This window comes from Enhydra lutris, unplaced genomic scaffold (assembly GCF_002288905.1).
Source record: "Enhydra lutris kenyoni isolate GAN:26980312 unplaced genomic scaffold, ASM228890v2 scaffoldscaffold27, whole genome shotgun sequence".
NCBI classification, from domain to species: domain Eukaryota; kingdom Metazoa; phylum Chordata; class Mammalia; order Carnivora; family Mustelidae; genus Enhydra; species Enhydra lutris.
The window spans coordinates 5,062,801-5,089,682 of NW_019154111.1; the positions used below are offsets into that span (position 1 = coordinate 5,062,801).

General features: G+C 45.0%; 1 protein-coding gene across 1 annotated transcript in view; it reads left to right on the forward strand.

Moving 5' to 3' along the window:
- LOC111151897 (KIAA1549 ortholog) overlaps positions 1 to 26,882 on the forward strand; it is a 130,160-nt gene that overhangs the window by 39,778 nt on the left and 63,500 nt on the right. Inside the window, exons 4-10 of the mRNA XM_022510114.1 lie at positions 10,611 to 13,289; positions 16,364 to 16,452; positions 17,493 to 17,670; positions 18,606 to 18,736; positions 20,887 to 21,070; positions 22,276 to 22,335; positions 23,555 to 23,703. Of these exons, the coding sequence (XP_022365822.1) occupies positions 10,611 to 13,289; positions 16,364 to 16,452; positions 17,493 to 17,670; positions 18,606 to 18,736; positions 20,887 to 21,070; positions 22,276 to 22,335; positions 23,555 to 23,703 (3,470 nt within the window). The remainder of the gene's footprint in view (positions 1 to 10,610; positions 13,290 to 16,363; positions 16,453 to 17,492; positions 17,671 to 18,605; positions 18,737 to 20,886; positions 21,071 to 22,275; positions 22,336 to 23,554; positions 23,704 to 26,882) is intronic.

A 26,882-nucleotide genomic window follows, 5' to 3' on the forward strand; every position in this document is an offset into this window, starting at 1 on the left:
TGCTGGTAGTGCCTACCCGTTCCCAGCGCCTCTTGTTTGAGTCAGGAAGGGAAGTTGTCTCTTAGCCTCTTGGGCTGTTATAACAGAATGTCACAGACTGTGTGGTTTAAACAAAAGACGTTTATTTTCTCATAGTTCTAAAGGCTGGAGGTTCAAGATCAAGGTGCTAGCAGGGCTGTTTTCTTGGGAGGCCTCTTTCTGCTCACAGATGGTGTCTTGCTGTGTTCCTATGTAGCCTTCTTATGTAGCCTTTCTTGTGTGCCAGTGCGCTGAGAGAGAGTGAGCTCTGGTGTCCCTCCCTCTTCTCAGAAGGACGCCGGTTCTGCGGGACCAGGACTGCACCCCTATGACCTCATTTAACCGCATCTACCTCTGTAAAGGCCGGTCTCCAAATACAGCCTTATTGGGGGTTAAATCTTCAACATATGAATTTTTTGGGGGGGGCCTCACAATTCAGCCCATTCCAGATGTGAAATATGGAAAGAAATATGGACCTTCTGATGTCGTCTGTGACTTAATAAAAGCTGAGCAACAAAAATGTCAAGGGAATATTTCTTCTTCTTTTTCTCCTTTTCTTCTCTTTCTTCTTAAAGAGAGGGAGAGGTAGCGGGTTGGTGGGTGCTGAGGTTGGAGAGAGAGAATCTGAAGCAGACTTCACGCTCAGTCAGAGCCCGATGTGGGGCTCCATCTCATGACCCCAAGATCATGACCTGAGCCAAAATCAGTAGGCAGATGCTTAACTGATTGAGCCACCCACACGCCCCAAAGGAAGATGTCTAAAAGAAGTTTTGCACAGTGTTGAGAGCTTCAAGTGTTGGGACTGTGCAGCTGGGTACTTAACATTCACCCTGAGAGCTCATCAGTGGTTGTTCTTAGGGTGAGTCCCCATATCCAGCTGTAGCCTAAAATGCTGATTTGGGAACAGCAGCTTTTCCTCACGTGGGACATGAAACCCGCTTTCTGGTTCAGGACTGTGTCCTTATGGGAGAGCCTGGCGGTGTTGTTCATGTCTGTAGGCAGCCCTGCTCCCCACTCCATGTGTTTTTCACACATGTCCTGGTGTTCCACTGGCCTGGTGCAGTCTGCCCTATGCTAGCTCTGACCTTCCCTTATGTTGTCACCAGCGTGTCTGTACAACTGACCTGTCTCTGCTCTCCTCCTCTTAGTCTGTTCTCTAATTGAGCATAAAAGGCCACTTTCCCTCTGGATGCCATTTCTTCTTCCTTCTCAGCCACTGGGGTTCCTCACTTATCCACTGCACCTTCCAACTCTTCCTCTTTTCTGGATTGTTCCACTGGCACTGCTCTAGTCCAGTACCTTTCAAAGGAAGGTCTCTGTACTTGTATTAGAATTACCCATGGCATTGGTTCAAAACGTAGATTCTAAAGCAGCAAGAACAGCAGCAAATAAAACACCCTCCAATTCCTAAGCCCTGTGCCTGGTCTACTGAATGAGAATGTGAGTTTAGTTTTTATTTTAATACACCGAGTTCCCATATACCCTTTAATCAGCTTGTCCTAAGGTTAAGATCTTATATAATCATAGTAGTGTGATCAAAGCTAAGAAATTAACCGTGCTACAATACTATTAACTAGACTACAGACTTCGTAGGGTTTCACCAGTTTTCCCACTTCTGTTCTGGAATCCAGTCCGGAATCCCATATTGCATCTGGTTGTCCCCTCTCCTTCATCTTCTCTAGTCTGTGACCATTCCTTACTCTTCCTTATCACTTATGACCTTGAGATCTTTGAAGGGTCACTTCTTCTGTAGAATGTCCTTGGGCTTGTCTGACATTTTCTCTGGATTAGATTGGCCTTTGCTTTGTTGGAAACCTGTACCTTTAATGATCTCCTGGGTGATTCTTACCTACTGTCTGAGAAACGACTTCCCCTGGGCCCTTCCAGTTGCCCTCCTGTCCCGATCCTTCCCTACACAGCTAAACCCAAAAAAGTTCCTGCATATAATCCCCGTTTCCTCACCTGTCATTCACTCTTCAGCCCACACCAACCTGGCTCTGCTACCACAAGGCCAGAGACCAGTTATCCTGGCCAGGTGGTGCCCCCCGTATTCCTCTGCTTGGCCTCTCGGGGTCATTCAGCACAGGTGACCCCTTCCTGACTCCTAAACAACTTTTCTGTCACTTGTCATCTCACATTCCTGGTTCCCCCTGCTTCTCAGATTTCTCCTTACTTTTGCAGGTTTATCTCCAGGCTCATATATCTGTTTGCAAACTTGATATCTCCACGTGGTTTCTCTTTAAAAAAATCCCCCCCAGAACAAAATAAAACAAAAACATTAATGGGCACATGAATCACTGGGAATCTTGTAAAAAGCAATTTCTGACCCACTAATGTCTTGGTGGGCCAAAGAGGCTGCATTTCTGAAACACCCTCGGTGATGCTGATGGTCTACAGGCTACACTGAGTAGCAGAGTTCTGGAAAGACCACTCTACTGTAAGCCACCATCATCTCAGGCCTTGACTACTGTGAGCACATAACCAGTCTCTCCCCATCTCCTCTTGCCTCTTGTTCACCTGCTCTGCACACTGCAGCGGGAGGGAATTTTAAAACCATTCTTCTGGTCAAGTCATTGTCATGTTTCTAAATACCTTTGTTGGCTTCCCATTGCATTTATGAAATCGTTCTCCTCAACATCATGGCTTCCAAGCCTTGTATGTTCTGTTGCCCTACCTCCCTCTGACTCCATTTTTGGGCACTTTATCTTTCCTTCCTTCCTTCCTTCCCAGACACACTCCTCTTCTCTGTGTTCTTCAGTGGGCTGCCTTACCAGTTCTTCCTCCATCTGTCCCGCCCCACTGGACCTTCTGGAGATCCCACATCCTCTGCCCAGATGATACTGTGCAATGAGCTGGCCTGCAAAGTCTTGTCTTCCATCCAAAATGAGACAAGGAACTTAGACCGGAGCACAAATTGACCCCTTACGGAGCATGCTTTCTGGTTAACTGACATTTTTGTATCACGACCTACTCTCTGAAGAAGCCGTGCATCTTACATGCTGACTCCAGAAACTTCTCTCATCACAGGCCAGTAATGAATAGTGCAACCACTTTGAGTATCGGTCCGAGATACTCTCGTCCGTGTTCATACTGCATACTACGTGCACGCACACATACACACACATGTGCGTGCAGACTGTGTACCCCCAGGCACATGTAGCTTTAGATGGGAAAGGCAAAACCTCAAAACTTTGAGAAGACAGTCTAAGGCCATTGTCAAGCCTTTTTTTTTTTAATTTAAAAAATTTTTAAACATTTCTTTTCAGTGTCACTGTCGAGCTTTTTGATGTAGGGAAGGATTTCTTATACCTTAAGAGCAACGCCTGCGACCCTCAGGCAATAACAGAAAAGATTGTTGAATTTGACCACATTAAAATTGAGAACTTCTGTTCATCAGAAGACCACATAAAGAGAGTCAGACAACAAGCCACAAAACTGGGAGAAGTTATAACTGACATAGGATTACTGTCCAGAATATATCAAGAATGCCTTTAAATCAGAAAGAAAAAGACAACCCCATAGCAAAATGGGCAGTAGAATCGAAAAGACACCAGAAGAGGCAACATGAATGGCTAACAGATATGGAAAAGGTGCTCAGTCTATTATAACCAGGGAAATGCAAATGAAAACCTTAAAACTATAAGGTTTCACACGAGCCAGATTAGTAAAAATGTGGATGTCTCGGAGTCTTTAAGTATTGATGACGATTTGCTGTAATCAAGAGTGGGAGTGTAAACTGATTCAGCTACGTTGAAAGATTACTTGGCATCATTTAGTAAAGTTTCAGGTGAATATCTCTTTTGACCCAACATATGTTTTATTTAAAAATATTAATATAAACATTAATATACAAACATAATATTAATATATAATATTAATATATATTAGTATTTAAAATATTTTTAAAAATATTTATGTATTTGAGAGAGAGAACGTGAGCAGGAGGAGGGGCAGAGGGAGAGAGAAAAGGAAAAACAGACTCCCTGCTGAGCAGGGGGCCTGACATGGGACTCGATCCCAAGACCCTGAGATCATGACCTGAGCCAAAGTCAGACGCTTAACCGACTGAGCCACCCAATCCCTCCCAGTCCAGCAGTTCTTTTCTCATGCATGCATACACAGCACACATGCACACATGTTCTTAAGACACAGGTGTACACACACAAACATATACACACATTCATGTACACATATGTACTCACATGAACATCTATATTTTATATATACATTTATGTACCAAAAGATGAGTAAGAAAGTTCATATCAGAAATGTTTGGGGTGCCTGGGTGGCTCCGTCAGTTAGGCATCTGACTTTTTTTTTTTTTTTAAGATTTTATTCATTTATTTATTTGACAGACAGAGATCACAAATAGGCAGAGAGGCAGGCAGAGAGAGAGAGAAGCAGGCTCCCTGCTGAGCAGAGAGCCTGATGCGGGGCCGTTCCATCCCAGGACCTGAGATCATGACCTGAGCTGAAGGCAGGGGCTTTAACCCACTGAGCCACCCAGGTGCCCCAAAGCATCTGACTCCTGATCTCAGGGTCGTGAATTCAAGCTCCATGCGGAGCTCCATACACTGGGCATGCAGCCTACTTAAAAAAAAAAAAAGATGGGCACCTGGGTGGCTCAACTGGTTAAGCATCTGCCTTTGGCTGAGGTCATGATCCTAGGGTCCTGGGAGTAAGTCTCGCATTGAGCTCCCTGTTCAGTGGAGAGTCTCCTTCTCCTTCTTTCTCTCCCTCTGCTCCTCCCTCCTGCTCGTGCTCTATCTCTCTCAATCTATCAAAAAGTAAAAATAAAATCTTAAAAATAAGAAATGTTTGTAATAACAAAATAGACAGTAGTCCAACTATTCATCAACAATAGATAGATAGGGGCACCTGGGTGGCTCAGTTGGTTATGTGGCTGCCTTTGGCTCAGGTCATGATCCCAGCATCCTGGGATCGAGTCCCACATCAGGCTCCTTGCTTGGCAGGGAGCCTGCTTCTCCCTCTGCCTCTGCTGCCACTCTGCCTGCCTCTGCTCTCTCTCTCTCTCTCTCTCTCTCTCTCTGACAAATAAATAAATAAATAATCTTTTAAAAAACACAAAAAAATAGATACATTAATTTTAGTATATTCATACCATGGAATTCATGTTGAAGTGGGAATCAGTACGTGAAAAAAATACACTTGGACGAATCTAAAAAAAATGGAGTGAAAAATAAGTTGCAGGAGAACACATGCAGTATAATTTCATTTTGATAAAGTTTGAAAACACAGGAAATGGGAGAATATGTACTCTTTAGGGATACACACATGTGGTAAGACTAGAAGGAAAGCAAGACTTGAGAAAGGCATAGTTCAAGAGTGATTCTCTCAGTGGAAGGGAAGGGGGAGAGGGGTCCCCAGGGGATGTCAGAAGAAAGGGCAATCTTTTTTTTCTTAAACTGGGTGATAGGAACTCGGATGTTTTTTGTATAATTGTCTGTCTACTTGGCAAATAATGTTTTTATAAATAGTATTTCTTACGTACTTGATAATTTGATAATAAAACCAGTACCAGTTGGAAGAGAGAGTAATTTAGTAGAAGGTATTAGTATATGGTTGGGTTTGGAAAAGAGAAAGGGAAGGAAGATACTTTTTTCTAAACCAGGGAGAAAAATGGGAAGGGGGAGGATGGTATTTGTTTTAAAGATTTGCTTATTTATCCTAGAGACAGAGATAGAGAGAAAGAGACAGAGAGAGAGAGAGAGAGAGAGAGAGAGCACGCGTGCAAGCGCGAGCAAGGAGGGGGAGGGGCAGGGGCAGAGGGAGAGGAAGAGAATTCCAAGCAGACTGCCCCAGGGAGCACAGAGCTGGATGTGGGGCTTAGTCCCCTGATCCCAGAGATCATGCCATGGGCCAAAATCAAGAGTCAGAGGCCCAACCGACTGAGCCACCCAGGCAACCCCCAGAGGATGATTTTAATAACAGCACTAAAAGCTCCAGGGTAACCCGAGACCTGCAAAACGAATAAAAGTTGCTAAACACTGACTGAACTGGGTACTAGTTTAACTATCTGCTTTTCTGTTTTAATTCTTAGAAACCCTAGGGGGTCCTTGTTTGGTAGTTGACTTAACCTCCACCCAGAGTTGAGATGACTCACTATGCTTTGAAAATTCCACAATTTCACAAAGAAGCAAAAGTAATGGTTCTATTTGGATTAAAGCTCTTTAGAGGTTTTTGCCCCTGGGTTTCCCGGGCCGGCCCTCCGAGCATGTGTTGTTCTCCTGGCACCTGGGCCTGCACCTGTGAGCTGTCCCCAGGTGGATGTGGGGCCTCACAGCCCCAAAGGCAGGCCTCCGCACGGGCTTCAGTAGCACAGAATCATAATATATGCTCTCAGCTCCTTTATGATGTCATATAACTTGGCATGTTTTCCAATGTAATTTCTTTACTAACAATTGTAATTAAATGGACTGATTTGACTAAGGGTGCTGTGGTGTGTGAGGTACCTTCAGTCACTGGGCTTTTTTGAACCTGCCTTCCTAAGGCTGCCTCGGGCCGGGTGCTATTTTAAGCAAGTCAGCTTAAACTCTTTGAGCCTCCTTTGCAACGTGATGGGATCAATTTAGGTCTTAAAGGATCCATTCAGGTTGGAAAGTCCACAATTCCATGATCCAGCACTGTATTTGGGGATGATTTCCAGATAGAACAATATGACTAAAAACAAGAAAACAAAATTATCTTGCTTGGGTAAGACCAACAAGTACCTAGAGATAGTTGGACATCTCCCTCGTGGATTTCTAAAAACATCCTAAAAAGCTTTCTAAGATATTCTTAAAAGCATTTGTTTTTTTCAAAGAACAGTTTTAGGTTCACTGAACGGCGAAATTGAGCGGAAGGTGTAATTTCCTCTATGTCCTCTACCTCCCACACATGCATAGCCTCCCCCTCGCCTCCATCCACATCCCCCATCCAGCGGCATGTTTGTTACAAACCATGAATCTATGTTGACAAATCATTTGTCACCCAAAGTCCATAAGTTTATACCTTAGGGTTTGTGCTTGCTGTTGTATGTTCTGTGGGTTTGCCTTGTGAGTTGCTCAGCCCTGTGAGTCTGCAGAGCAGTAGGACAGGCCCAGCTCTGTTACCTACAGCGTGGCAAGATTGGAGGCCAGGTCGAGGTACAAGGTAGGCACCCAGTACGTCTGTGTGGCTTGGTCTCCTCGGGAGAGAGTGCCTCAACACGGGCTTTTCAGGGTGGCTGCAGACCTGACACCGCCTGAGAGCGACACAGAAACTCAGCGCCACCCCAGCCCTGCTGGGACAGCACCTGCCTTTTCTCAAGACCCCCCTACTGCCCCCCCCCATTGTGAGCATGGAGTCTGAGAAGCAGGGGTATCTCTCCAGCCCCCTGCCTTTCTCTCTGTCGGCACAGAGACAGCTTTTCGCTCTGGTGAACTAATGCTTTAGAGCTTGAAAATTGATCTCCAGGGCTTGAAATTAGAGTCTATGAAGGCTTTTCTGCTGGGAGAGACTCACTTGGGTTTTCTAACCTCTTCCTGAATTAACTGCAGAAGTTATTCCCATGGCATCTCAGCTGCTGTCTCTTCAGAGCTGGTTTCTCTCTCTTCGGGGGCTTGGCCAAAAAAGCAGGGGAAAAAGAAAAACAACCCCAGAACCACAAACCCCATCACAGCTTGGCGTACCTCACATTTCTTAGTGGGAAGTGTTGGTTCCTCTTTTTTACTGCTGAGAGAATTTTTCATCTTTTTGGCCGCTTTGCTTTCCCTCCTCCATGTCCTTTGTAAACAGAGTGGATTGAATTCCTACTTGCATCGGATACTCGGGCTTATAACTTAGCTCCAAACTGTTGCTTTTCTTTGCTGTTTCATCTCTTGTAGTCTTCCGGAGCATTTTCAAATATGTTTCTGATTCATTTTAAAAGGGATCATGCTGTCTATTCAGATCTTCTATTTCAAAATAAATTATATCATAGCAGAGTTTTAAAGCACACATAAAATGATTTGTCCTTAGAAAAACTTTGAAATCTATATGTTACGTAGGTGGACAGAATGTTGATTTTATTACTTTTATTGTTATAAATAGATTTATAACTGTTTATCCTTTACTGGGGAAAAAAAAAACAGCGGTGACTTACTTTGCCGTGGTTGTGAGAAACATCGTGATTACTTTTTGGCCCATGCTTGGAATGTGATAGGTAAATAGTAAAGTATATAGGCAAAATATCCTGGAGCTAGGTTGTAAGGAAGATTGTAAGGAAGACAACAGATGCCTAATAATATTGAGCTCTCTAAGAAAATGCTTTCCTTCTTTTATTCATTTTTAAAAGTCACATTCCATAAAAAGGAGTGTGACCGGTTTAAGTAAGCAGCTTATATCTGGTGTAAGTTTGTGACTCTCAAATGCTAATGGAACCAGTTAGAAATCTTTTGCCTAAATAAACATATGGCTAAATATCATGTACTAATTTTAGAGGATATACATAAAATCAATTAACAGAATTTTGTCTTAATCTTGATTTCCGTTTCTCCTAATGAGTCAGACATACCTCTGGATGCCCTCTTTCAGCTTCTGTGGGATCATAGTAAGCTATATTAGTTCTGTAGTATGTTTTTTAACCTCACAGATTATCTAACCTAATATTGTTCATTTATACCCACAGGTATTTCCTTAGATTTAGCTGTATCTTTATTATTTATTTATCCTCTGTTCGTTCTTCTCTGATCTTCCTTCTGGGGTAATTCCCTTTCCTTTTGAAGTATATATTTGTTTAGAGAGGCCCCGCTACTGAAGGTCTTCTGTTGGTATAACCACTTTCTGTTTATCAGAAAATGTCCCTATTTTAACAAATAGAGAGTATTGTTGGTTATCCAAATCTAAAATGTCAGATATTTTCTCTTAACACTTTGAAAATTTTATTTCATTGTCACTTGGTGTAATGGCCAGTCCTTTCCTCTGACTCATTTACAGTTTCTCTCTGTCTTTGGTGTTCTATAGTATCATCATATGTGTAGATATGAATATTTCTTTATTTCTTTATTTATTATTTTGGTGGGAGGGCAGAGGGAGAGGGAAAGAGAATCCTAAGTGGACTCTGCACCCACTGTGGAGCCTGCCGCAGGGTTCAATCTCACAATCTTGAGATCATGACCTGAGCTGAAATCAAAGTTGGACACTTAACTGACTGAGCCATCCAGGTGCCCCTAGATATAGGTTTTTAAAAAATTCTCCTAGCTTGGAATTTCTTTGTCTTCCTGAATTGAAGGATGTCTCTTACTAATTTTGGACAATTTTTAGTGCTATTTCTTTGCATATTCTCTCTACCCAGCTCCCTCTATCATTTCTTTTAAGAACTTGTATCAAATGTATGTTGTACTGTCTCATTCTAGCTTCCATATTTTTTTTTTTAAAGTAGGTTCCACGCCCAGTGCAGAGCCCAGTGTGAGGCTCAAACTCATGATCCTGAGATCAAGACCTGAGCTGAGATCAAGGGTCAGATGCTTAACTGACTGAGATACCCAGGCACCCCATATCTTCCATACTTCTTAACTACTCTTTTTAATATTCTTATCTTTCTGTTTCTCTGTATTCCATACTGTGTAATTTTTGGATTTATCTTCCAGTTCACTAACTCTCTCTTTAGCTATGTCTAAATTGCTATTCACTGTTTATTTTTTATTGTATATTGAGTTTCAAAATTTTAGCTGCTATATATATATATATTTAAAGGTTTTAAATTTAGGGGCATCCAGGTGGCTCAGTCAGTTAAGTGTCTGCCTTTGGCTCAGGTCATGATCCCAGGGTCCTGGGATCGAGCCTTGCATCAGGCTCCCTATTCAGCAGGGTGCCTGATTCTCCCTCTGCTGTTCCTCCTGCTTGTGCTCTCTTACTTTCTCTGTCAAATATATAAATAAAATGTTTAAAAAACAATAAAAGTTTTAAAATTTATTTAAGTAATCTCTGCATCCAATGCGGGACTCAAACTCACGACCCTGAGATCAAGAGTTGCATGCTTCTCCAACTGAGCCAGCTAGGGTCCCCCATCCTTTTATTTTTTCATTTCCAAATATTCTTTTAATTCTTTTTCAAGCCTTTCTGGCAATTTTTATATGGTCTCTTGCTCCTTACTCATGTTTGCAGCTGGCTCTTGTGGAAGAGCAGGAATGTGAGCTTGGGAATCAAAGCAGGCTTATATTGAGATTCCACTCCACCTCTGTCTGGGTGATCATGTAATTGATGTAGTTACCTTCTCTGAACTCTCTTTCTTGTGTGGTAAATGAGACAGAATGGACTAGACAGCCTACCAGGACCTCCTCCATTTCCGGTATTCTGTGGTGTCGTTTGAAAGTAAGAGAAAAAAACGTCAATGGCTTTTTACACATAAACTTAAGTACAGGTGGAGGTCATGGTTATGAATATTGGCAGATATTACCGTGACTGTAATTCTGGCAATTTCTGGCTCCCAGTTAGCTGTTTAACTTCTAATTGTGAGTTATGCGTATTCACACTGAATGGATATTTGTTGTCCGTTTTTCTATCTGAAACAAAGTGTTGGTAGTTTGACTTTGATTGCCTTGCAACTAACCCAGCTTTTACTTCCCTTATAGATGAGCTCTTCCTGGAACAGGGAAACCTCTCTTTATCCTCTGTGGAGCTCATGATGAAGAAAAGCACCGTGCACAGCACTGCACACGTGGCCTTAACAGAAACTGCCCCAGGGTCCCAGCAAAGCAGTTCTCTCCATGTCATATCCTCTCCATCCGCCACTATTTTTGATACAATCTTTTTTAACCAAGGAACACTGACCCAAAGTATAGCCGATCACAGCATCTTGGTGGCAAATTATGTGTCGATGATGAGCAACGCGGGGGTCAGAGATGACGATGAAATGGATAACTTTTTGCCAGAAGCTCCCTGGACCACTTCCCGCGCAGTTTCTCCGATCCAGTATCTCCCGCTCAGCCCACCAGTGCCGACTCCATCTTCACCCATTACTTCTTTACGAGACGAACAGATGACATCAGCCTGGCAACACACAGTGCAACAGCCAACAGCGTACACTGAATCCCCTAGTCATTTCAGTGCTTTTCGGTCAGCTTTTCCCACATCTGGGGGCATACTTCCAACTCCTAGTAGGAACTTGGTGCTTTATCCTACTGATGCTTATGGGCACTCAGCAAGCAGGACTTTGCCGGAGATCATGGCTTCAGGCACGGGGGAGGCAGAACGCCTTCTTTCCAGCTCTCTGTCTGCAGAGCCTCTGCTCTTAGGCAGTGGCCTTACTCAGCAGCCGTTTCCCTCCTGGGCGGAGGTCCCACCGCCGGCAGAGGATCTTCTGGCCACAGGCACCGACAGATACCCCGAGGCAAGCACGGCTCCGAGTCCCAGTCTACAAGGAACCATCCTCTCTAGAACAGACGCTGCTGCGGCTCTGGCATGGACAGCCCTCGCCTGTAGCAGCGGCAGCCCCAATTCGGCTTTGTCCTTCTCTCCTCCTGCCTCCGTGTCCTTTTCTCCCCAATCAGCCGATGTTCCTTTTCACCCCTTTCTTCCCGGCAGCTCCAGGGAGCCGTCGGAGCTGCTGGGTGAGGTGGCGGTGGCCCCAAGTCTCGTGGACGACCCTGGGGTCCTGAGCCTGGTGTCGTCTCGGAGACCGTACACGTGGTGCGTGTCCTGCCGCGTGGCGTCGCCTCGGCCCGTCGCGTCAGCCAGCCTCCCCGAGGGGGAAGACGTGGGCTCGGGGGACGGCGCCGAGACCCTGTCGGTGACCACCCCGGAGGCCAGCGGCGTCCCTCCACCCAGCCCCGGAGTGGCGGACTTCTCCGAATTCGAATTCGAAGAGGGGCCCCAGCCATTCAATACGCTTTTCCCCTCCCGGCCGGTGGTTGCGCTCTCCTCTCCCTCCGTGGGCATCTCGGCCGCCGAGGGAGGTGTGGGCCGAATCGGGACCACCCGGGCGCCTCTTGCCGGCAGCCACCTTTCCACGCCCGTGTCGCTCGATCCTGCTCCCTCGGGCTGGTCCCCTGTCCCCGAAGCATCTGGAGCGCCGTCGCCATCGAGTGGGGAAGCTGGGCTCCCTTGGGTCATCAGCAACGTGCTCCCCGCCTCCTCCGTCCCGGGCACAGCCGGAGACGCACGTCCTTCCCCGTCCTCCGCCCCGGGCCTGCCGGCGGGGCCTTCGCAGCTCCTTGACCTCGAACCTGGCAGCTTCTCCGCGCCCCACACTGGTGGGGTTTTGGAGTCCTCGTCCGGGTTTTTCTCAGCTCCGCCGCTAGAGTTCAGCAGCCTGGCCCTCTCGTCTTCAGAAGCACTTGCCTCTCCGTCCGCCCCGTCTGTGGGGCCAGCGGGCGACCCGGCGGCCGTCGCCGCTCAGGCCTTCTCCACCTCGGCTGAGACGCTCGCCTGGTCCGACGCTCCCCGCGGGCCCTCCACGCCGCTTTCCCTTCCCAATTCCACAGCCTCTGGCTCTTCCCAGCTCTGGCCGAGTTCAGACCTTCTCATAAGCACCTTCACGTTCCTTCCTGGCTACTCTGAAGGGTCGCTCCTCTCCGGCTTCCCTTCCGACTCTCTCAAGTTCTCTGAAGCAGCCACGGTTTCCCTGACGGGTCCCAGCGCCCACTTTACCTCAGCCCTCACTGCAACTACCTCCTCCTATTTTGAGTTATCGCTCATGGCTGGTGAATCTGCGGTCACCACGCCGGTGCCCTCCGGTTCTGAGCCCGCCCTTGACATTCTGACTCTTGGGACTCACTCACTGACACCTTGGACTGCTTTTCCTACAACACCCATTTTAGCAGAATCTTCTCTCCTTCCGTCTCTGACTCCAGCAGCTCCCAGTGACGATGTCAGTGCTATGGGTGACTACACACCTGTCTTGCCCTCTTTCTCCAAAGTCCTTCCTAGCACCACACTCCTGGTCACTAATGGGTACCTGCGGTCAGCATCCTCCTTGGCTCCTGAGGTGATCCCCTCACCTCTCCCTACAGAGCCAATGTTTGTGGGCCCGTCATTCCCACCCACAGATTTACCAGTGAACACCACCATGGAACTGAACTCACCCAACACCAGTGTTGCCCCCGATCGTACTGTTGACAGCACCCCGAGCAGCAGGGGTGACACTGCGAGTCAGACCCCCCCGGAGAACAGTTCGGCACGACCCCCACCATCCCTTCATCCTGTGCCCACCTCCACTTCTGAAACAATGGTTGACACTCCAGCGCTGATAACCACCAAGCCGCCATATGTGTGTGATATTACGGTTCCGGATGCCTATTTGATCACAACCGGTAAGGCCCTGCTTCAAGTCACCTCTTGGTTGGGGTGATCTTTCTAAGGTGCTTCTATGGAATGCCTCTGTGATGTGGAGCATCATGGGAAAGAGCATGGGCTTCGGCCCCAGGGAACCCTCACCCCTTCACCTTTCTCCTATGAGTTCTCTGGATAGTTCTCTCTTAGTCGCTCTACTTCTCGGTTTCCTCAGCTATCAAATAAGAATAATTGTGCCGTCTGTTTTGTTGGGTTATAAATAAAGTAAAATAAAAGTAAATAAAATAAATAAAGTTAAAAAGCAAACAAAAGTTTTAAATGGAGCCTTAGGAGTGTTTGCTAAGATCTTTATCTTTGGAACTCCTATCCCGGTGGATGCGTAGATGGCGTGGTTAGAACAAAAACCTTCATGTTTCGTTCAAGCAGGTAGTTGTGCAAATGTGTATTGGAAACTGCTACAATTTCTTACTAATTTCTTATTCTCTTCCTTGAAAGGAAGGAGCACTTTGCTCTTACGTGTTCCTGTAAATGTCACTTAGATTCTGAGAATCCGAGAAAGAAACAGGGAGTGGCTCAATGTCTGATCTCATTTATAAACTTTGATCTTTGCCCTGGTCCGCAGCCCAAGTGACAGGATGACAACCAGCATCTTCCCTTGTACCTGCCCAGCTGTTTTAGTCTAATGAAATGGGAGCATGTTTGACGTCATGTCTGTATATGTCCAGTGACCGTGGCCTGCTGTGCCAGGTTCTCCAGCTTGTTCTTCATCAGGAATGACAGGCTACGTGTTAAGTCTTATAACCTGGTAATGTACTTGAATGCAATATCATACGCATCTGCAAGCCTGGCTCTGTTGTGTTGATTTTGGTGGGAATGGAAGGTAGAAATGAAGAAGGGAGACAGAAGATGGTAGAAGTAAAGGAGGCATGGAGTGGAGTAGAGAAGGAGAAGAACAGGGAAAGGTAAGGTGAGGAAAAAGAAGTTCGTGCTGTGAGGTAGGCTCATCATGGTGGTGCCTCCCCTCTCTGAGCTGGTGCAGAGAAGCTGAAGCCTTTGCTCTCCTAACTCCATCCCTCCCCTAAATAAGGAACCATTTATCAATTCATTTGACAAATAATTATGGAGCACTCAGTATGTGCAGGTGCCTTTAGAAGGTCTAAGTGTTATCTCGATGAAGGACACGGATCTGACCTTCAAGGAACTTAGATTCTAGTAGTGTAGACACAAGATATGTTTTCTTAGAAGCTGTGATGAGAATGGTTGAAAGAGAGTTCTATAAGTGCGACTTTGGGGATGATGAGGGATGGGTTTGGAAGGATGTAAATTGGAGGTACACACTCAAGAGGGCTATTGTCTGGAGATGGAGGGAAGTGTTCTCCTGGTGCAAGGTGTGCACACAGCTGGAGAGGTCAGATAGCCCAACAACAGTATAATGGGATGAGGTTGAGGGAAGTGGTGAACTTTTATCTGAGGTATAATAGCAGTCCAGAGGAGGGAGAAGAGTTTCTGGTAGATACGATACTTTTCTTCCTTTCCATAAAATTACTACATAGTAAATATGAAGTGGTCAGTTACAAGAAGCTTATTAAAAGAACTACTGAAAGCTTCTTTATTTCTTGGATTTCGTGACATTTGTGATACTTGGAGGTATAATGCGTCTTTTCACATTTTTCTACAAATAATTAGAAACCATTTTTAGAAGTATCTCTAAGAATATCAGATAGATATAGCATTGATTAACTGTCACAGAGGATATACATTTAATGAATTTGGTGTCCTTTGTTAGAGATCCGTGTATTTGCAATTTTAGGGTAAAATTCACTCACTGTAAATGTATACTTCAGTTGTTAAGTGTGTGGAGTTGTACATAAGTAACCCTACTGTTACATTGTATTTTTAAGTGGACAGGAATGCTGTCTTTTGCTTTCAGTGGTTATCTTTGAGCCATAGGAAGGATCACCTCATTCAGAATTTTCATTTGGATTTGGCTGTGGTTTATTTTTAGTAATTATCAGAGAGAGAGGGTTGGGTTGATCTCTTGTCCTCTGAAAGGGTTCTTTTTATGGAGCTCTGTCATGAAAGTAAGAGCCCTCTGTCGATCTGTGGCGGACTGTTGGGAGAACCCTTCACCCTGTGGATCCTCTAAGGGGTGAGGCTGTACTCCCACCCAGGACCTGCCTGACCCTGGCCTCCTTGGCAGGGGTCTCTTGCCTCTCCTGGTCCAAACCAGATACCTAGAGAAACAGATAGTTGTTGCTGATGACTCTTTTCCCCCAAAGACCCTTTTGCTCATATCCTGATGTTACAGTTTAGGCCTTACTCAGATTAACTAGAAAAGGTGTAGGTTTTCATGGTGGGCCGTGCAGACTATTCAGAGTAATATGTGGCTGGTTCTCCCTTTAGATGGGGCTACTTACAATGTGTGCTTCCTCCTTTCCTCTTTGGGGTTTTTCTGTCTCTGATTCTCCATTCTGTCTCTCCATTCCCCAAGTTTAGCTTTTGAGATCTTGGAAGAGGAAAGAAAAAATAATAGGGAAAAGAAAGGGGAGCAGCAGGACATGTTTACTAAATACTGAGAAAGAGGCTCTCTTATTACAGATTTTAAAATAGAATTTCTCAGATGTGGAAGGAGAGTTAAATATAGCTAGACTTTGTTACAAGAAATATTTTACTTCCTACATAAAATTTTAATACACGAGGATTGTGAAAATCTTTTCCGCCCTGTTATTAGTGGTGAAAACCCTTCCCTTATTGCATTGAAAAATTGTGGTAGGAGACCTCATTTTATAGGGGAAGATGTCATCTAGTTTTGCTGAGTAACATCTTAAAGCCTTTTAAAATATTATGGCTGAGAGTTAAAACTTTTGTGTTTTACCGTTAGGGGCATAGCCAAGAGGAAAAAAAAAAAAACCCAGGAATGTCCAGATCTATTGCTGTTCCTCTGTTCTTTCGTAGTCTGGGCCTGATTTTACAAAATGATTTTCAGAGCTGGTGTCACAGTTTGGCTGAGCACTGCCTTGGGGCCCAGAAATGTGCAGTCCACGTTATTCGTAATGAAACTAAACTGCGTTTGGTGGTTGGCTTTGGTTTGCAGTGCTGGCCAGGAGAGCCGTGCACGAGTACATCATCACGGCCATCAAAGAAGTGCTGAGGATTCACTTCAACCGTGCAGTGGAGCTCAAGGTGGGTCCCTGTGGCGCGGGAGCTCAGGCTGAAGGCATGTCATGGTTCTAGAAAGCTCGCTCTCTCCTCTCCTCCCTCCTCCTCTTGGTGAACACCTGCCTACTCATTCTGGGATAGCCGCTCAAACGTCACTTCGTCAGGGAAGCCCTGATCCCACCCGAGGCCAGGTGTAGTGCACTGGAGGGGTGTGTTGGCAGAATTGGAACAAAAAGGCTCTAAGACCAGAGTTGGGGATGATGATGTGATGATTTTGCTTCCTTTGATTTATAAGAAAGGACTTGGATTTGAATTTTATTTTAGAGTGAGTGCATATGCACATTTCTGTACACTCAGTGGGCTAGAGATCAATTTCTGTATGTTTTACAGTGGGCAAATGCCTCCTTCCTCCTCTCCCCGATGAGGTCAGAAAGCCCCGCTCTAGGCCCGCATGTGGCTGCCGAGCACATGAAAGGGGCTTGTCTGAATTGAGATGTGCTGTGAGTGTAACACTGACATAGGATTTCAAGGGCCGTGTGAAAAAAGAAATGTAAACGATCTCATTAATAATGTTTTTACATCAACCATATGTTGAAATGCTGTTTCAGATGTCTTGGGTTAAATAAAATTAATTTCACCTGTTTCTTTATATTTTTTTTTAATGTGGCTACTAGAGATTTTAAAAATTGCATATGGGGGCTCATGGATTTCTTTTGGACAGCCCTGCTCAGCAGAGTAAGTGTTCCTCTACATGTGGATTAAACACAACGACATTGAATTCCCCGTTATTCATTACTCAGTTCTTATTATCAGCTGTTATTTCTCGCTGCCTTTGCTCTTGTAATTCTGTGCTGTTTTTGAGAAGGCAGGCAGATCTGCAAAAGGGATAACTAAAATAAAATTTCGATTGTCTCCGCAGCGCTCCTTCTTCCTTTAGAGCTACCTGTTTATTTTTCACCTCACTTGCTCTGTTATTTTTCTGCTTCATGTAGCTTCCTTTAATTTTGAGTTACAGTCCTCTCAATTTGATAATTACTGTCTTTTGTGTTTTTTAATTTTCATAGGTTTATGAACTGTTCGCTGACTTCACTTTCCTGGTCACATCTGGACCTTTCGTTTACACAGCAATATCAGTGATAAATGCACTTATAAACAGTAAACTTGTACGTGACCAAACTCCTTTAATCCTGGCTGTGAAACCTTCCTTCCTTGTGCCAGAGTCCAGGTTCCAAGTTCACACGGGTGAGAGAACTGAATATAGTTGTTTTGATCGATTTGTACATAAAATTTCATTTTATTTTTTACGTCGTCAAAACATTGGGGGAGGATTTTAAAAAATTAATTTAAATTAAAAAGAAGCCTTTATTGTTACAGAAGACTTGTAGCATATACGAAATTGCACAGAATACTTGAATGAGCCCCCGTGTAGTCATCGTATGGCTTCAACAATTTTCACCTCCGAGTCTGTCTTGTGACACCTACGTGCCCTCCTCCCACGTTATTTTGATATGGCATCATGTCATCTCACCCATAAATATTCCAGCCCGTGCCTCTAAGAGATGAAGCTTATTAAATACACTCTCACACACATATCCACGCTTGAAAAATTACCCATTGTTCTTTTTCCCATTGACATTTTCCCATTGTTCTGTCTGTCCCCCACAGTGTTTTTTTTTTTTTTTAAAGATCTTATTTATTTATTTGACACAGAGAGATCACAAGTAGGCAGAGAGGCAGGCAGAGAGAGAGGGGGAAGCAGGCTCCCCGCTGAGCAGAGAGCCCGATAGGATCCTGAGATCATGACCTGAGCTGAAGGCAGAGGCTTAACCCACTGAGCCACCCAGGTGGCCCCTCACCCCCCACGGTGCTTTTTGAGGAGTTGAGAGTGTTTTCACTCTTCCCACTTGAAATGTTTCTGTCAGTTGCATCTTTTGGTGCTCCCGTTGTTACCTTTTTTCATTTTCAATGATACAAGTCACCTTCACTTCAATGTATCCATTTGGTGCCAGTTTGCCTTGTAGGTTTCCCTGCTGGGAGGCTGCTAACTACTCCCTCTCCATACTTAATCCCGTGCTGGGGGGGCGTTCGTCGAGTTACATAGTATTTTTCGCCTCCTCAGTCCTTAGTCCTAAGCCAGCACCTGGTTCATGGGCCTGTGATTGCTGTCTGTCTCTTAGTTCTTCAGTTCGTGCCTCAGAGTGTGGATACCGGCTTTTGCAACTTCACCCAGCACATCGAGAAAGGCCTGATGATAGCTCTTTCTGAAGTGAGAAAACACCACCAGGGGACGCATAACTTCACCGTGCAGGTGAGAATAGCGCTGAACGCAGAGCAAGGTGCTCTGCCCTTTGAAGAGGAACTTGTTTCACAGTCTTGTTGAGGTCACAATGAACTCTTCCTCATTCCCTCTCATGGAAGAAATTCAGTTCACGTGAATCAGGGTCGATCCCTTTCTGGGGCACGGAGTTCACGGGGTGTGAATAGGCAAGTACTTGAAGATTACAGAGCAGTAGGATAACCACGGAGCTCAGATGTGGTGAGCTGGACAGAGATGAGCATATACCAGAAACACAGGAATGTTCTAGGAAGGAACAGTATCAACCTAACTCCCCCCCCCCCCAAAATGGGGGGAGTGCCTCAGTACACTGGTGTTTTGTGTTATGGGGTACCACGAAATGTAGTGTTTCATTCTAAAAAACAGAATCTAGCCACTCTAGATGAACAGGTTTTGTGTGTATTGTATGGAAACTCCTGATGTTGTTATATTTCTTTGATATTTTTTCTCTGTATTCTTTGTTCTCTTTTTCTAGATTTTATAGCAAATAGATTTTTGTGCACCTAGAGCCACCTTTCATAATTCTTATGTTTTCTTGTAATACCATCTCTTTTTAAATTCCCCATTTTTGCACACTTTCTATTTATCTATTTTTTAAGGTTTTATTTATTTATTTGACAGAGAAAGAGATCACAAGTAGGCAGGGAGGCAGGCAGAGAGAGAGAGGGGGAAGCAGGCTCCCCGGTGAGCAGAGAGCCCGATGTGGGGCTCGATCCCAGGACCCTGAGATCGTGACCTGAGCCGACGAAGGCAGAGCCTTAACCCACTGAGCCACCCAGGCGCCCCTGCTGCGCATGTGCTAAACTTTGTTCCCTGAGTCATTAATTTCGTCTTCAGCTGTGTCCATTGTGTTTCTCAGTCCCTCTTGCTGACTTTGCTTTCAACTGTCCTTTTTCTGTTGTTCTTGGCTCTTTTCTCATGGTGATTTCTCCTGCAAAGACGCAGGATTATCTTGAATGGTGATGCAATATCACCTTGAAAGTCTCTGAGGACATTAACGAGCATTTGTTTAAAAAATTGCCTTCCGGTTCCCACATTGTGTATTCTCCGAAGCCATTGTTCTGTGTTGATCTTGGTCCTTGGCGCTCGGGCTCCTAGTTTTCCGTAAACTTTCTGGACACTGTTGGTTAGTCTCCATGAGGAGTGAAGAAGCAGGTTGTTAATTTTGGCAGCTCACCCCTTCAGCTGTGGCGTCTGTATCCACATCCGCCCTGTCTCCCGATGGGAGGACTCCCTGGAGCACTGGGTCCCAGGCAGGGGATGAGTTTAGTGGGGCGGACTGGAACCCCTGCCCCAGCGCAGGACAAGGATTTCGGGGGATGGAGCACTTCACAGCAAAGCTGCCTTTTTTTTCGTTTTCTTCCCTTCTCTGTCTCTTGTGTGCTCTGGTGGGTAGGAGTCTCTACCCTCCTTCCTAGTGGCCAAACCCACAGTCTTGTAGCCTGCTCTGACCAGGAGCTCCTTTTCCTTATGGAGCTGTTCTTTGGGCTGGTCAGGGGGCCCGTGTGGCTGCGCCAGCTCCTCTGTGTTGGCCTGCCCGTGGCCGTGAGGAAGGAAGGAGGAGGGAGAAAGTCAGCTCAGCTCTTTGGTACGTGGGCTTTGAATAACTGTATTGATTGCTGTTCATGGCCTCCTTTGGGTTGGTTCCTGCAGAGCCCTCCCGGCTCTCTGCTCCTGCGCTCCAGGCCTGGCTATGATTTGGGTATCCGTTCCCTCCGTTCTGGTTTATATCATTACAATCCCATCCTGTCTCCATCTTCCAGGAATTTGACAGAATCTCTGATTTTCTTCCATTCCCAGAGCTGTTGTGGATTTACTCCCCTTTGTTCAGCTTCTTGTTATTTCAGTGGGATTTAGAGTGCGCGGGGCGGGGAGGGACCATGAATACATGCGTTTGGTTCATCGCTTCATATGAAAAACATTTTCAGTAAACCGAGAATTTTAAGTATTGCAAACGGGAACCAGGTTGTGGAGCTGGTTTGTTCCTTTGAAAAATGTTCTCTCCTTAAAAAAAAAAAAAAAAAAAAAAAATCAGTGAGAGAAAGTGTAAGGGAGAAACCATCGGCTTTTAGCTCAGTGTTTCGCTTTCTTTTGGAAGCTGATCCCACCTTCCTTCTTTTTAGATCCTGAATATCACTATGGGTGCTTCAAGGCCGGCCCCTCGGCGGGGCCCGGTCAATATCATCTTTGCGGTCAGAGGCACGCGGGGGTTTTTGAACGGGACAGAAGTGAGCCAGCTGCTCAGGAACTTGAGCGTGGTGGAGTTCAGTTTCTACCTGGGGTACCCCGTGCTCCAGATCGCAGAACGTGAGTATGGCTCTCACCAAACTCTGGGAAAGTGGCCACAAGTGTTTTCATTGCTGCACCTCTTTTGAAATATTTGGCTGAAGTCCAGAGTGTAAATCAGATAAAATCAGAGCTTCTTAGAGTCAATTCCGGCTGGGCCTCCCGAGCCCTCCTCACCCACTTGCCTTGCTTTACTACTGTCCTTTGAGAGCACAGGGCATTGGTAAAGACTACACCGGTTCTGGGAAGGGTAAAACCAGAGGCACAGAGAACAGACCTGTGGTTGCCAGGGGTGACGGGTGGGAGGCAGGCTAGACTGCGGAAGAGTAGCAGAAGGCAACTTTTGGGGGCTGATGAGTCTGTTCTGTATCTTTGATGTGGTGGTGGTTATGCAACTTTGTGCATTTGTCAAAAGCCATAAAGGCGTACACCAGAAAGAGTAAATTTTTCTGCGTGTACGCACAAAACTAAGAAAAGAATAATAGATGAAAACAAAACCTTTCTTCCTGGCTGAAGCAATTAGAATCACGGTGCACACGGAGCGAGCTGGGGGTGGGGTAAACATTTACTTCAAAAAACAGTAGATTTGAGGGTTGAAGTCAGGCCAAAAAATACATCAAATTCCTTTACAAAAATGGAACAGCCAAACGGTCTAATGACTTTTATGTGTTTTCGTGTGCGGTTAATTAAATTAAAAAGGGTGACTTGTCAGATGCAAAAGTAGGCAGGGATAGAAATTGTTCTTTACAAATCGCACCGTTCGTTCTGTGCTGTGCAGGTATGGGTAAAAGAGTAAGGATGACCGCAGGGGTAGCCCGGGCCTGTCCCGGGCAAGCCAGGACATAGGGTCACTTTACCTGGAGTTATTGCTGGCAAATCCTGGGGTCCCAGCGAACACAGTGTGAAATCTCATTGCTCTGGAACAATGAGATTTCAAGGGGATCATGTGGGTGGGTGGGCTCTGTGTGAAGCGGTGTCCCACTGGGTCACTCGAGACAGCCTTTCACTTCTCCTTCTCTGCCTTTCTCCTGGAGACTCCTGTGCTCAGAAACTGCCTGTGGTCCTCGCCATCACACCAGTCTGGCATTTTGTTCTAACAAGTTTTGCACTAAAGGCGAAATACCGTGGAAAGGCAAAGTACTGTGACTTAGCGGGTACTCCTTAGACTTACCTTTCTGATGTGTGCAAACATGTTCTTACGGATTTCCCTCCTTTCCCTTTTATAGCCTTCCAGTACCCACAGCTGAACTTATCTCAGTTGTTGAAATCCTCCTGGGTGAGAACAGGTATGTCGGACTTACATAATGTTTTGGCAGCTGTAAGAATAAAAGGTCTGTGCAGGTGTACTGAGCGTGATGTCACCTTTCGTGCGTCTGAGTCCTAAATTCAGGGCACCATGTCCCTTAAATTCTTGGCAAAGAATGAATGAGAAGGGAATTCAGATTCAGCTGTGGGAATATGTCCCGCTGAGTTATGGCACAAAAAGGATTGGCTTTCTTTAAAATTCATACATCAAGTTCAGGGGAAGGTCTAACAAGAATTGACAGTCTTCTGATCCAAAACAGGATAGAGTTCCAAAGCAAGGATCTCTCTCTGTTTTTTTTTTTTTTTTCTAAAAAGGCTTATTTGTTTGGTTTTATGAGGATGAATAAGATAGCTTGGTGAGCAAATAAGGTTTTTTAAAAAGTCTTGTGGGCCTGGGTCAGATATTTATAGCTATGGCATTGCAGATAAAGGTTTTCTAACTGGGTAACCAAAGTCTAAGAGATAATGACACCCTCACTATGTGCCCAGTGTGTGAGTGGCACAGTAAGTAACTGGTCATGGAGAGAATCGTGTGCTGTGGTGACGGTCACCATTTGTGGTTTCTCAGACCCTGTCAGTCCTCCTTGCTTCACATACAATATCCCGTGCAAAGGCTCTACTTTTTGCATGGTGCAGTGGCCCCATTTTCTAGATCATTTTCCTAGCACTTTGGAGACGTGTCCCTGGCCTATCTCCGGGCGGATTTGAGCCGGTTCTGGCTGCAAAGCCCAGGGGTCTTTCCTCTGACCTTATGCTGACAAGCCCATTATCTGTTTGATAATCTTGTTTACAGCAGATATTTTTCAGACAGGCACACTTATCTGGGGTGAGTTCGTGCATCTAAGTCTTGAGTCCAGACGAGATATGAACTAGAGCATTTCCAGAAGTTTTGAAATAAGGATGGATAAAATGTTTGCCCGTGTGTGGGAGTTCTTAGCTTCAAAGCTTCTATGCTGCGGAGTTCCTGGGACTTCTGGCCACCAGTCCCCATAAGAGCTTGGAACTGTAAACAAGACCCTTGAGCAGCACTTCCTGGCTCCCCATGACCCCGTTCATGTTCACTTTCTCTCCCTAGCATCTCCTCTCGAGGGGTGGGCACGTGATAGGAATCCTATGTTAATTTGTCCTCCACACACGCTCATTTTTCCTCCGCTGCTAACTTTTTTCGGGTCCTGTGTGTGTTTCATTTTGTAAATGTAGTTCTCCTGGGCGTCGTGGAGAAGCAGCTCCAGAATGAAGTGTTTCAGGCTGAGATGGAGCGCAAGCTGGCCCAGCTGCTCAGCGAGGTGTCCACGCGGAGGCGGATGTGGAGAAGGGCCACCGTCGCTGCTGGGAACAGCGTGGTGCAGGTACTCTAAGAAGGCCAAGGGAGGAGGGAAGGAGGGGGCAGAGGTTTGTCTAAAAACACACGGAATTTTCACGTACATGGAAGATGCTACGAGAAAATTCTAATTGGGATTGATGACTCTATCTGGTAGCAAGTGAGTATGGTAGCATTTCAATTCGACTAGAGTCTAGACACATAGACCCGTGGGGAGCACGGCAAGGAAATTGTGTCACTGGGTTGCCATGCCATCAACATGACCTTGTTTTTTGGAGTAGTTTTTAATCACCAAAAACGTAGTCAATTTTATGCAGTGGTAAGTATTATTAATAGTATCATAGCTATAAATCATCCATCTGGAAGAGACCTTAAGGGATCGGAGAGAGGAGAATTTTGTGTCCTCCCTTTAGAACTTTATCCTCCCTGCCTCCAGCCAATGCAGGTGGTTTCATGTTACCCAACTATCTCCACTTTGTTGTTGTTGTTTCAATTGGGGTAAAATTGGTATATGACATTATGTTAGTTTCAGATGTACGGGATAATTATTTGATATTTGAATATACTCCAAAGCGACCACAGCAAGAAGTCTAGTTACCATCCTTCACCCTACAGTCTGTTTTGTAAACTAGCAGGAAGGCCACGAACAACAGATCCATTTGAATCCAAAAGTGACCCATTAAAAATGCAAGTGCTCGCAGAGAGCTGGAGATTGGGGCTATAATTTGTTCCCATCTCGATGTGAATTCGGATATTTTGGATGTTTTTTTTAATTGACTGCTGACTTCTAGAGCTAGGAAAATGGGATATTTAAAGTTAAGGCGTCGAGGGACGCCTGGGTGGCTCAGTTGGTTGAGCAGCTGCCTTCGGCTCAGGTCGTGATCCCCGTGTCCTGGGATCAAGTCCCTCATCGGACTCCCCGCACAGCCGGGAGCCTGCTTCTCCCTCTGCCTCTGCCTCTGCCTGCCACTCTGCCTGCCTGTGTGCTCTCTCTCTGACAAATAAATAAAAATAAAAAATCTTTAAAGTTAAGGCGTCGCAGAGACAGGAAAGCTGGTGAAACCCAGAGGTGCAGGGGCATCAGAGGGAAATGTACTCAGCTGACTTGGATTAGGGGTGGCTGGAGTTTGCCTTGAGCTGGCGGCATTGTCCTGTGACCTTCTTACCGAGTTTTCCCCGTCAGCATTGCTCTTGATTCCCTCTCCCAGAGTCATTCCTTTGCCAGCTATAGTCGAGTATAGAGAAATTTTAAAAAACTAATGAAAAATTGAGAATAACATTAAATAAGCATTAAACGAAGAAGAAATTAAAATGACTTGTAAAAGCCTTGCCTTAGTTAGCAGCCCTGGCTTCATAGAGTTCAAGGTCTTGGTGGAGGCTAATTTATGCACGTAAAACAGAGACCTCATTAAACTACCTAATGAAGTGCTACTACGTTAGTTGTGCAACTTCCCTCAGGTAGGAGTGTGAGGTCTGTGGAAGTGAACCAAGCCACTCCCAGCCAGCAGTGCCACCTGACGGATTGCATTGGGACCGCGCCCCACATCTTTCCCCCCTTAGGGTGACCCAATGTGGAGACGTAGACAAGGATTCACGTGCAACAGTTCAGGACTCTTCATCAAAATATCATCTGTAAAAGGGAAAACATGAGAGTAACCTCAATGACCAGCATTTGGAGAATGAGTAAAATTATAGTGAATCTTTGTATGTTGGAATGTTAGGTGGCCATTGTCATTTAAAAAAAAAAAACTATTGAGGAGTACCTGGGTGGCTTAGTGGGTTAAGCATCCGACTCTTGATTTTAGCTCAGGTCTTGATCTCAGGGTCAAGAAACCAAGCCCCACTCCACACTCAATGTGGAGCCTGCTTCAGATTCTCTCTCTCCCTCTCCCTCTGCCCTTCCCTTCCTGGCCCCCTCCCTCACCCACTCTCTCTCGCTCTCAAAATACATAAATTAATAAATTATTGAGTGATATGGTGAACAAAGATTACCAAAGAATGCGTGTGCTGTCATCCAAATATTAATATGAAACCTATGAAAAAAATAATGGAAGTATGCCACAGTGTTTATAATAATTTTCTTTGGTTGACTGAACTTCAGGTGATTTTCATCTTTTTTTTTATACATTTTGTGTGTTTTCAGAATTTCTCCAATGAGCATGTAATTTGTATGGTGAACATGTGATTTTAATCAGAAAATAATTTTTAAAAAATGAAATTGAAAACGTTGCCCAAAATGATGACTCCATCCTACTATGGTTGTAAGGATTCCAGATATAAATCTGATAAGAAGTCATCTAGAAAGGATGCTAGAATTAGATTTTACTGACTGTTGCTTTTAGATTGGATGAGTTTATAGACTCTTTAATTATATACCCAAATACACTGGAACTTGGTTTCTACCAGGTGAAACCATTTCTAGAAGGTATCAAAACTTTTTCAGTGCAGTGAACATTCACATAGTCCTTCAATAGTATTCCATTCTCAGGGCTAATAAAAAATTAATCATTACAGCCCAGTTTGGGGAGGGAATAGGTGGTTAGGGAGTAGAAGTGGTCAGGGAATGAGCCTAGACATAGCAAACAAAGGCAGGATAGATGAGCCCTTCTTAGAATGGGGAGGTATAAAGAACAGATTCTCCAGGGATGAGAGTTTGGACCTGTTTGTTAAGGATCTTTTTAAATTATCTGGAAGAAGGCATTCACAGTGAAATCATGAAGTTGTTGATTTGCCAGAAGTTTCCAGTGGGGAAGAAGGAGTCCCGCAGCCGTGTCCAGAATGCAGGGCAGTATTACAATTCTGTACACGTGGCTAGAAAAGTAGCAGCTGCGTTTTGCCAATGGCAAATGTAGAGACCAAAAATTCAAATTGCTTATGCAAAATAGAGGGCTTGGACTCATTGTTGACATCAGTCCTGCATTTTGCTGGAGTCTCAAGGGGCAGTAAAATTGTTGCATATTATTAGAGAAACAGCAACAAAATAGAAACATGTATTTATGTAAAACTGTGATACAACAAGGATACCAGATTCTTAAGTCCTAATATGAGAGGGCACCAGAGGGAGATCAATTCTGAGACAAATCAAAGCCCTATTTGACTAGGTGATTGTGAATTTGTGTACAACTTTCTAGCTCGATTGAAAGATAATTGACATGATACCATATAGGTTTAAAGTGTGCAATTGATGATTTGATGTATGTATATATT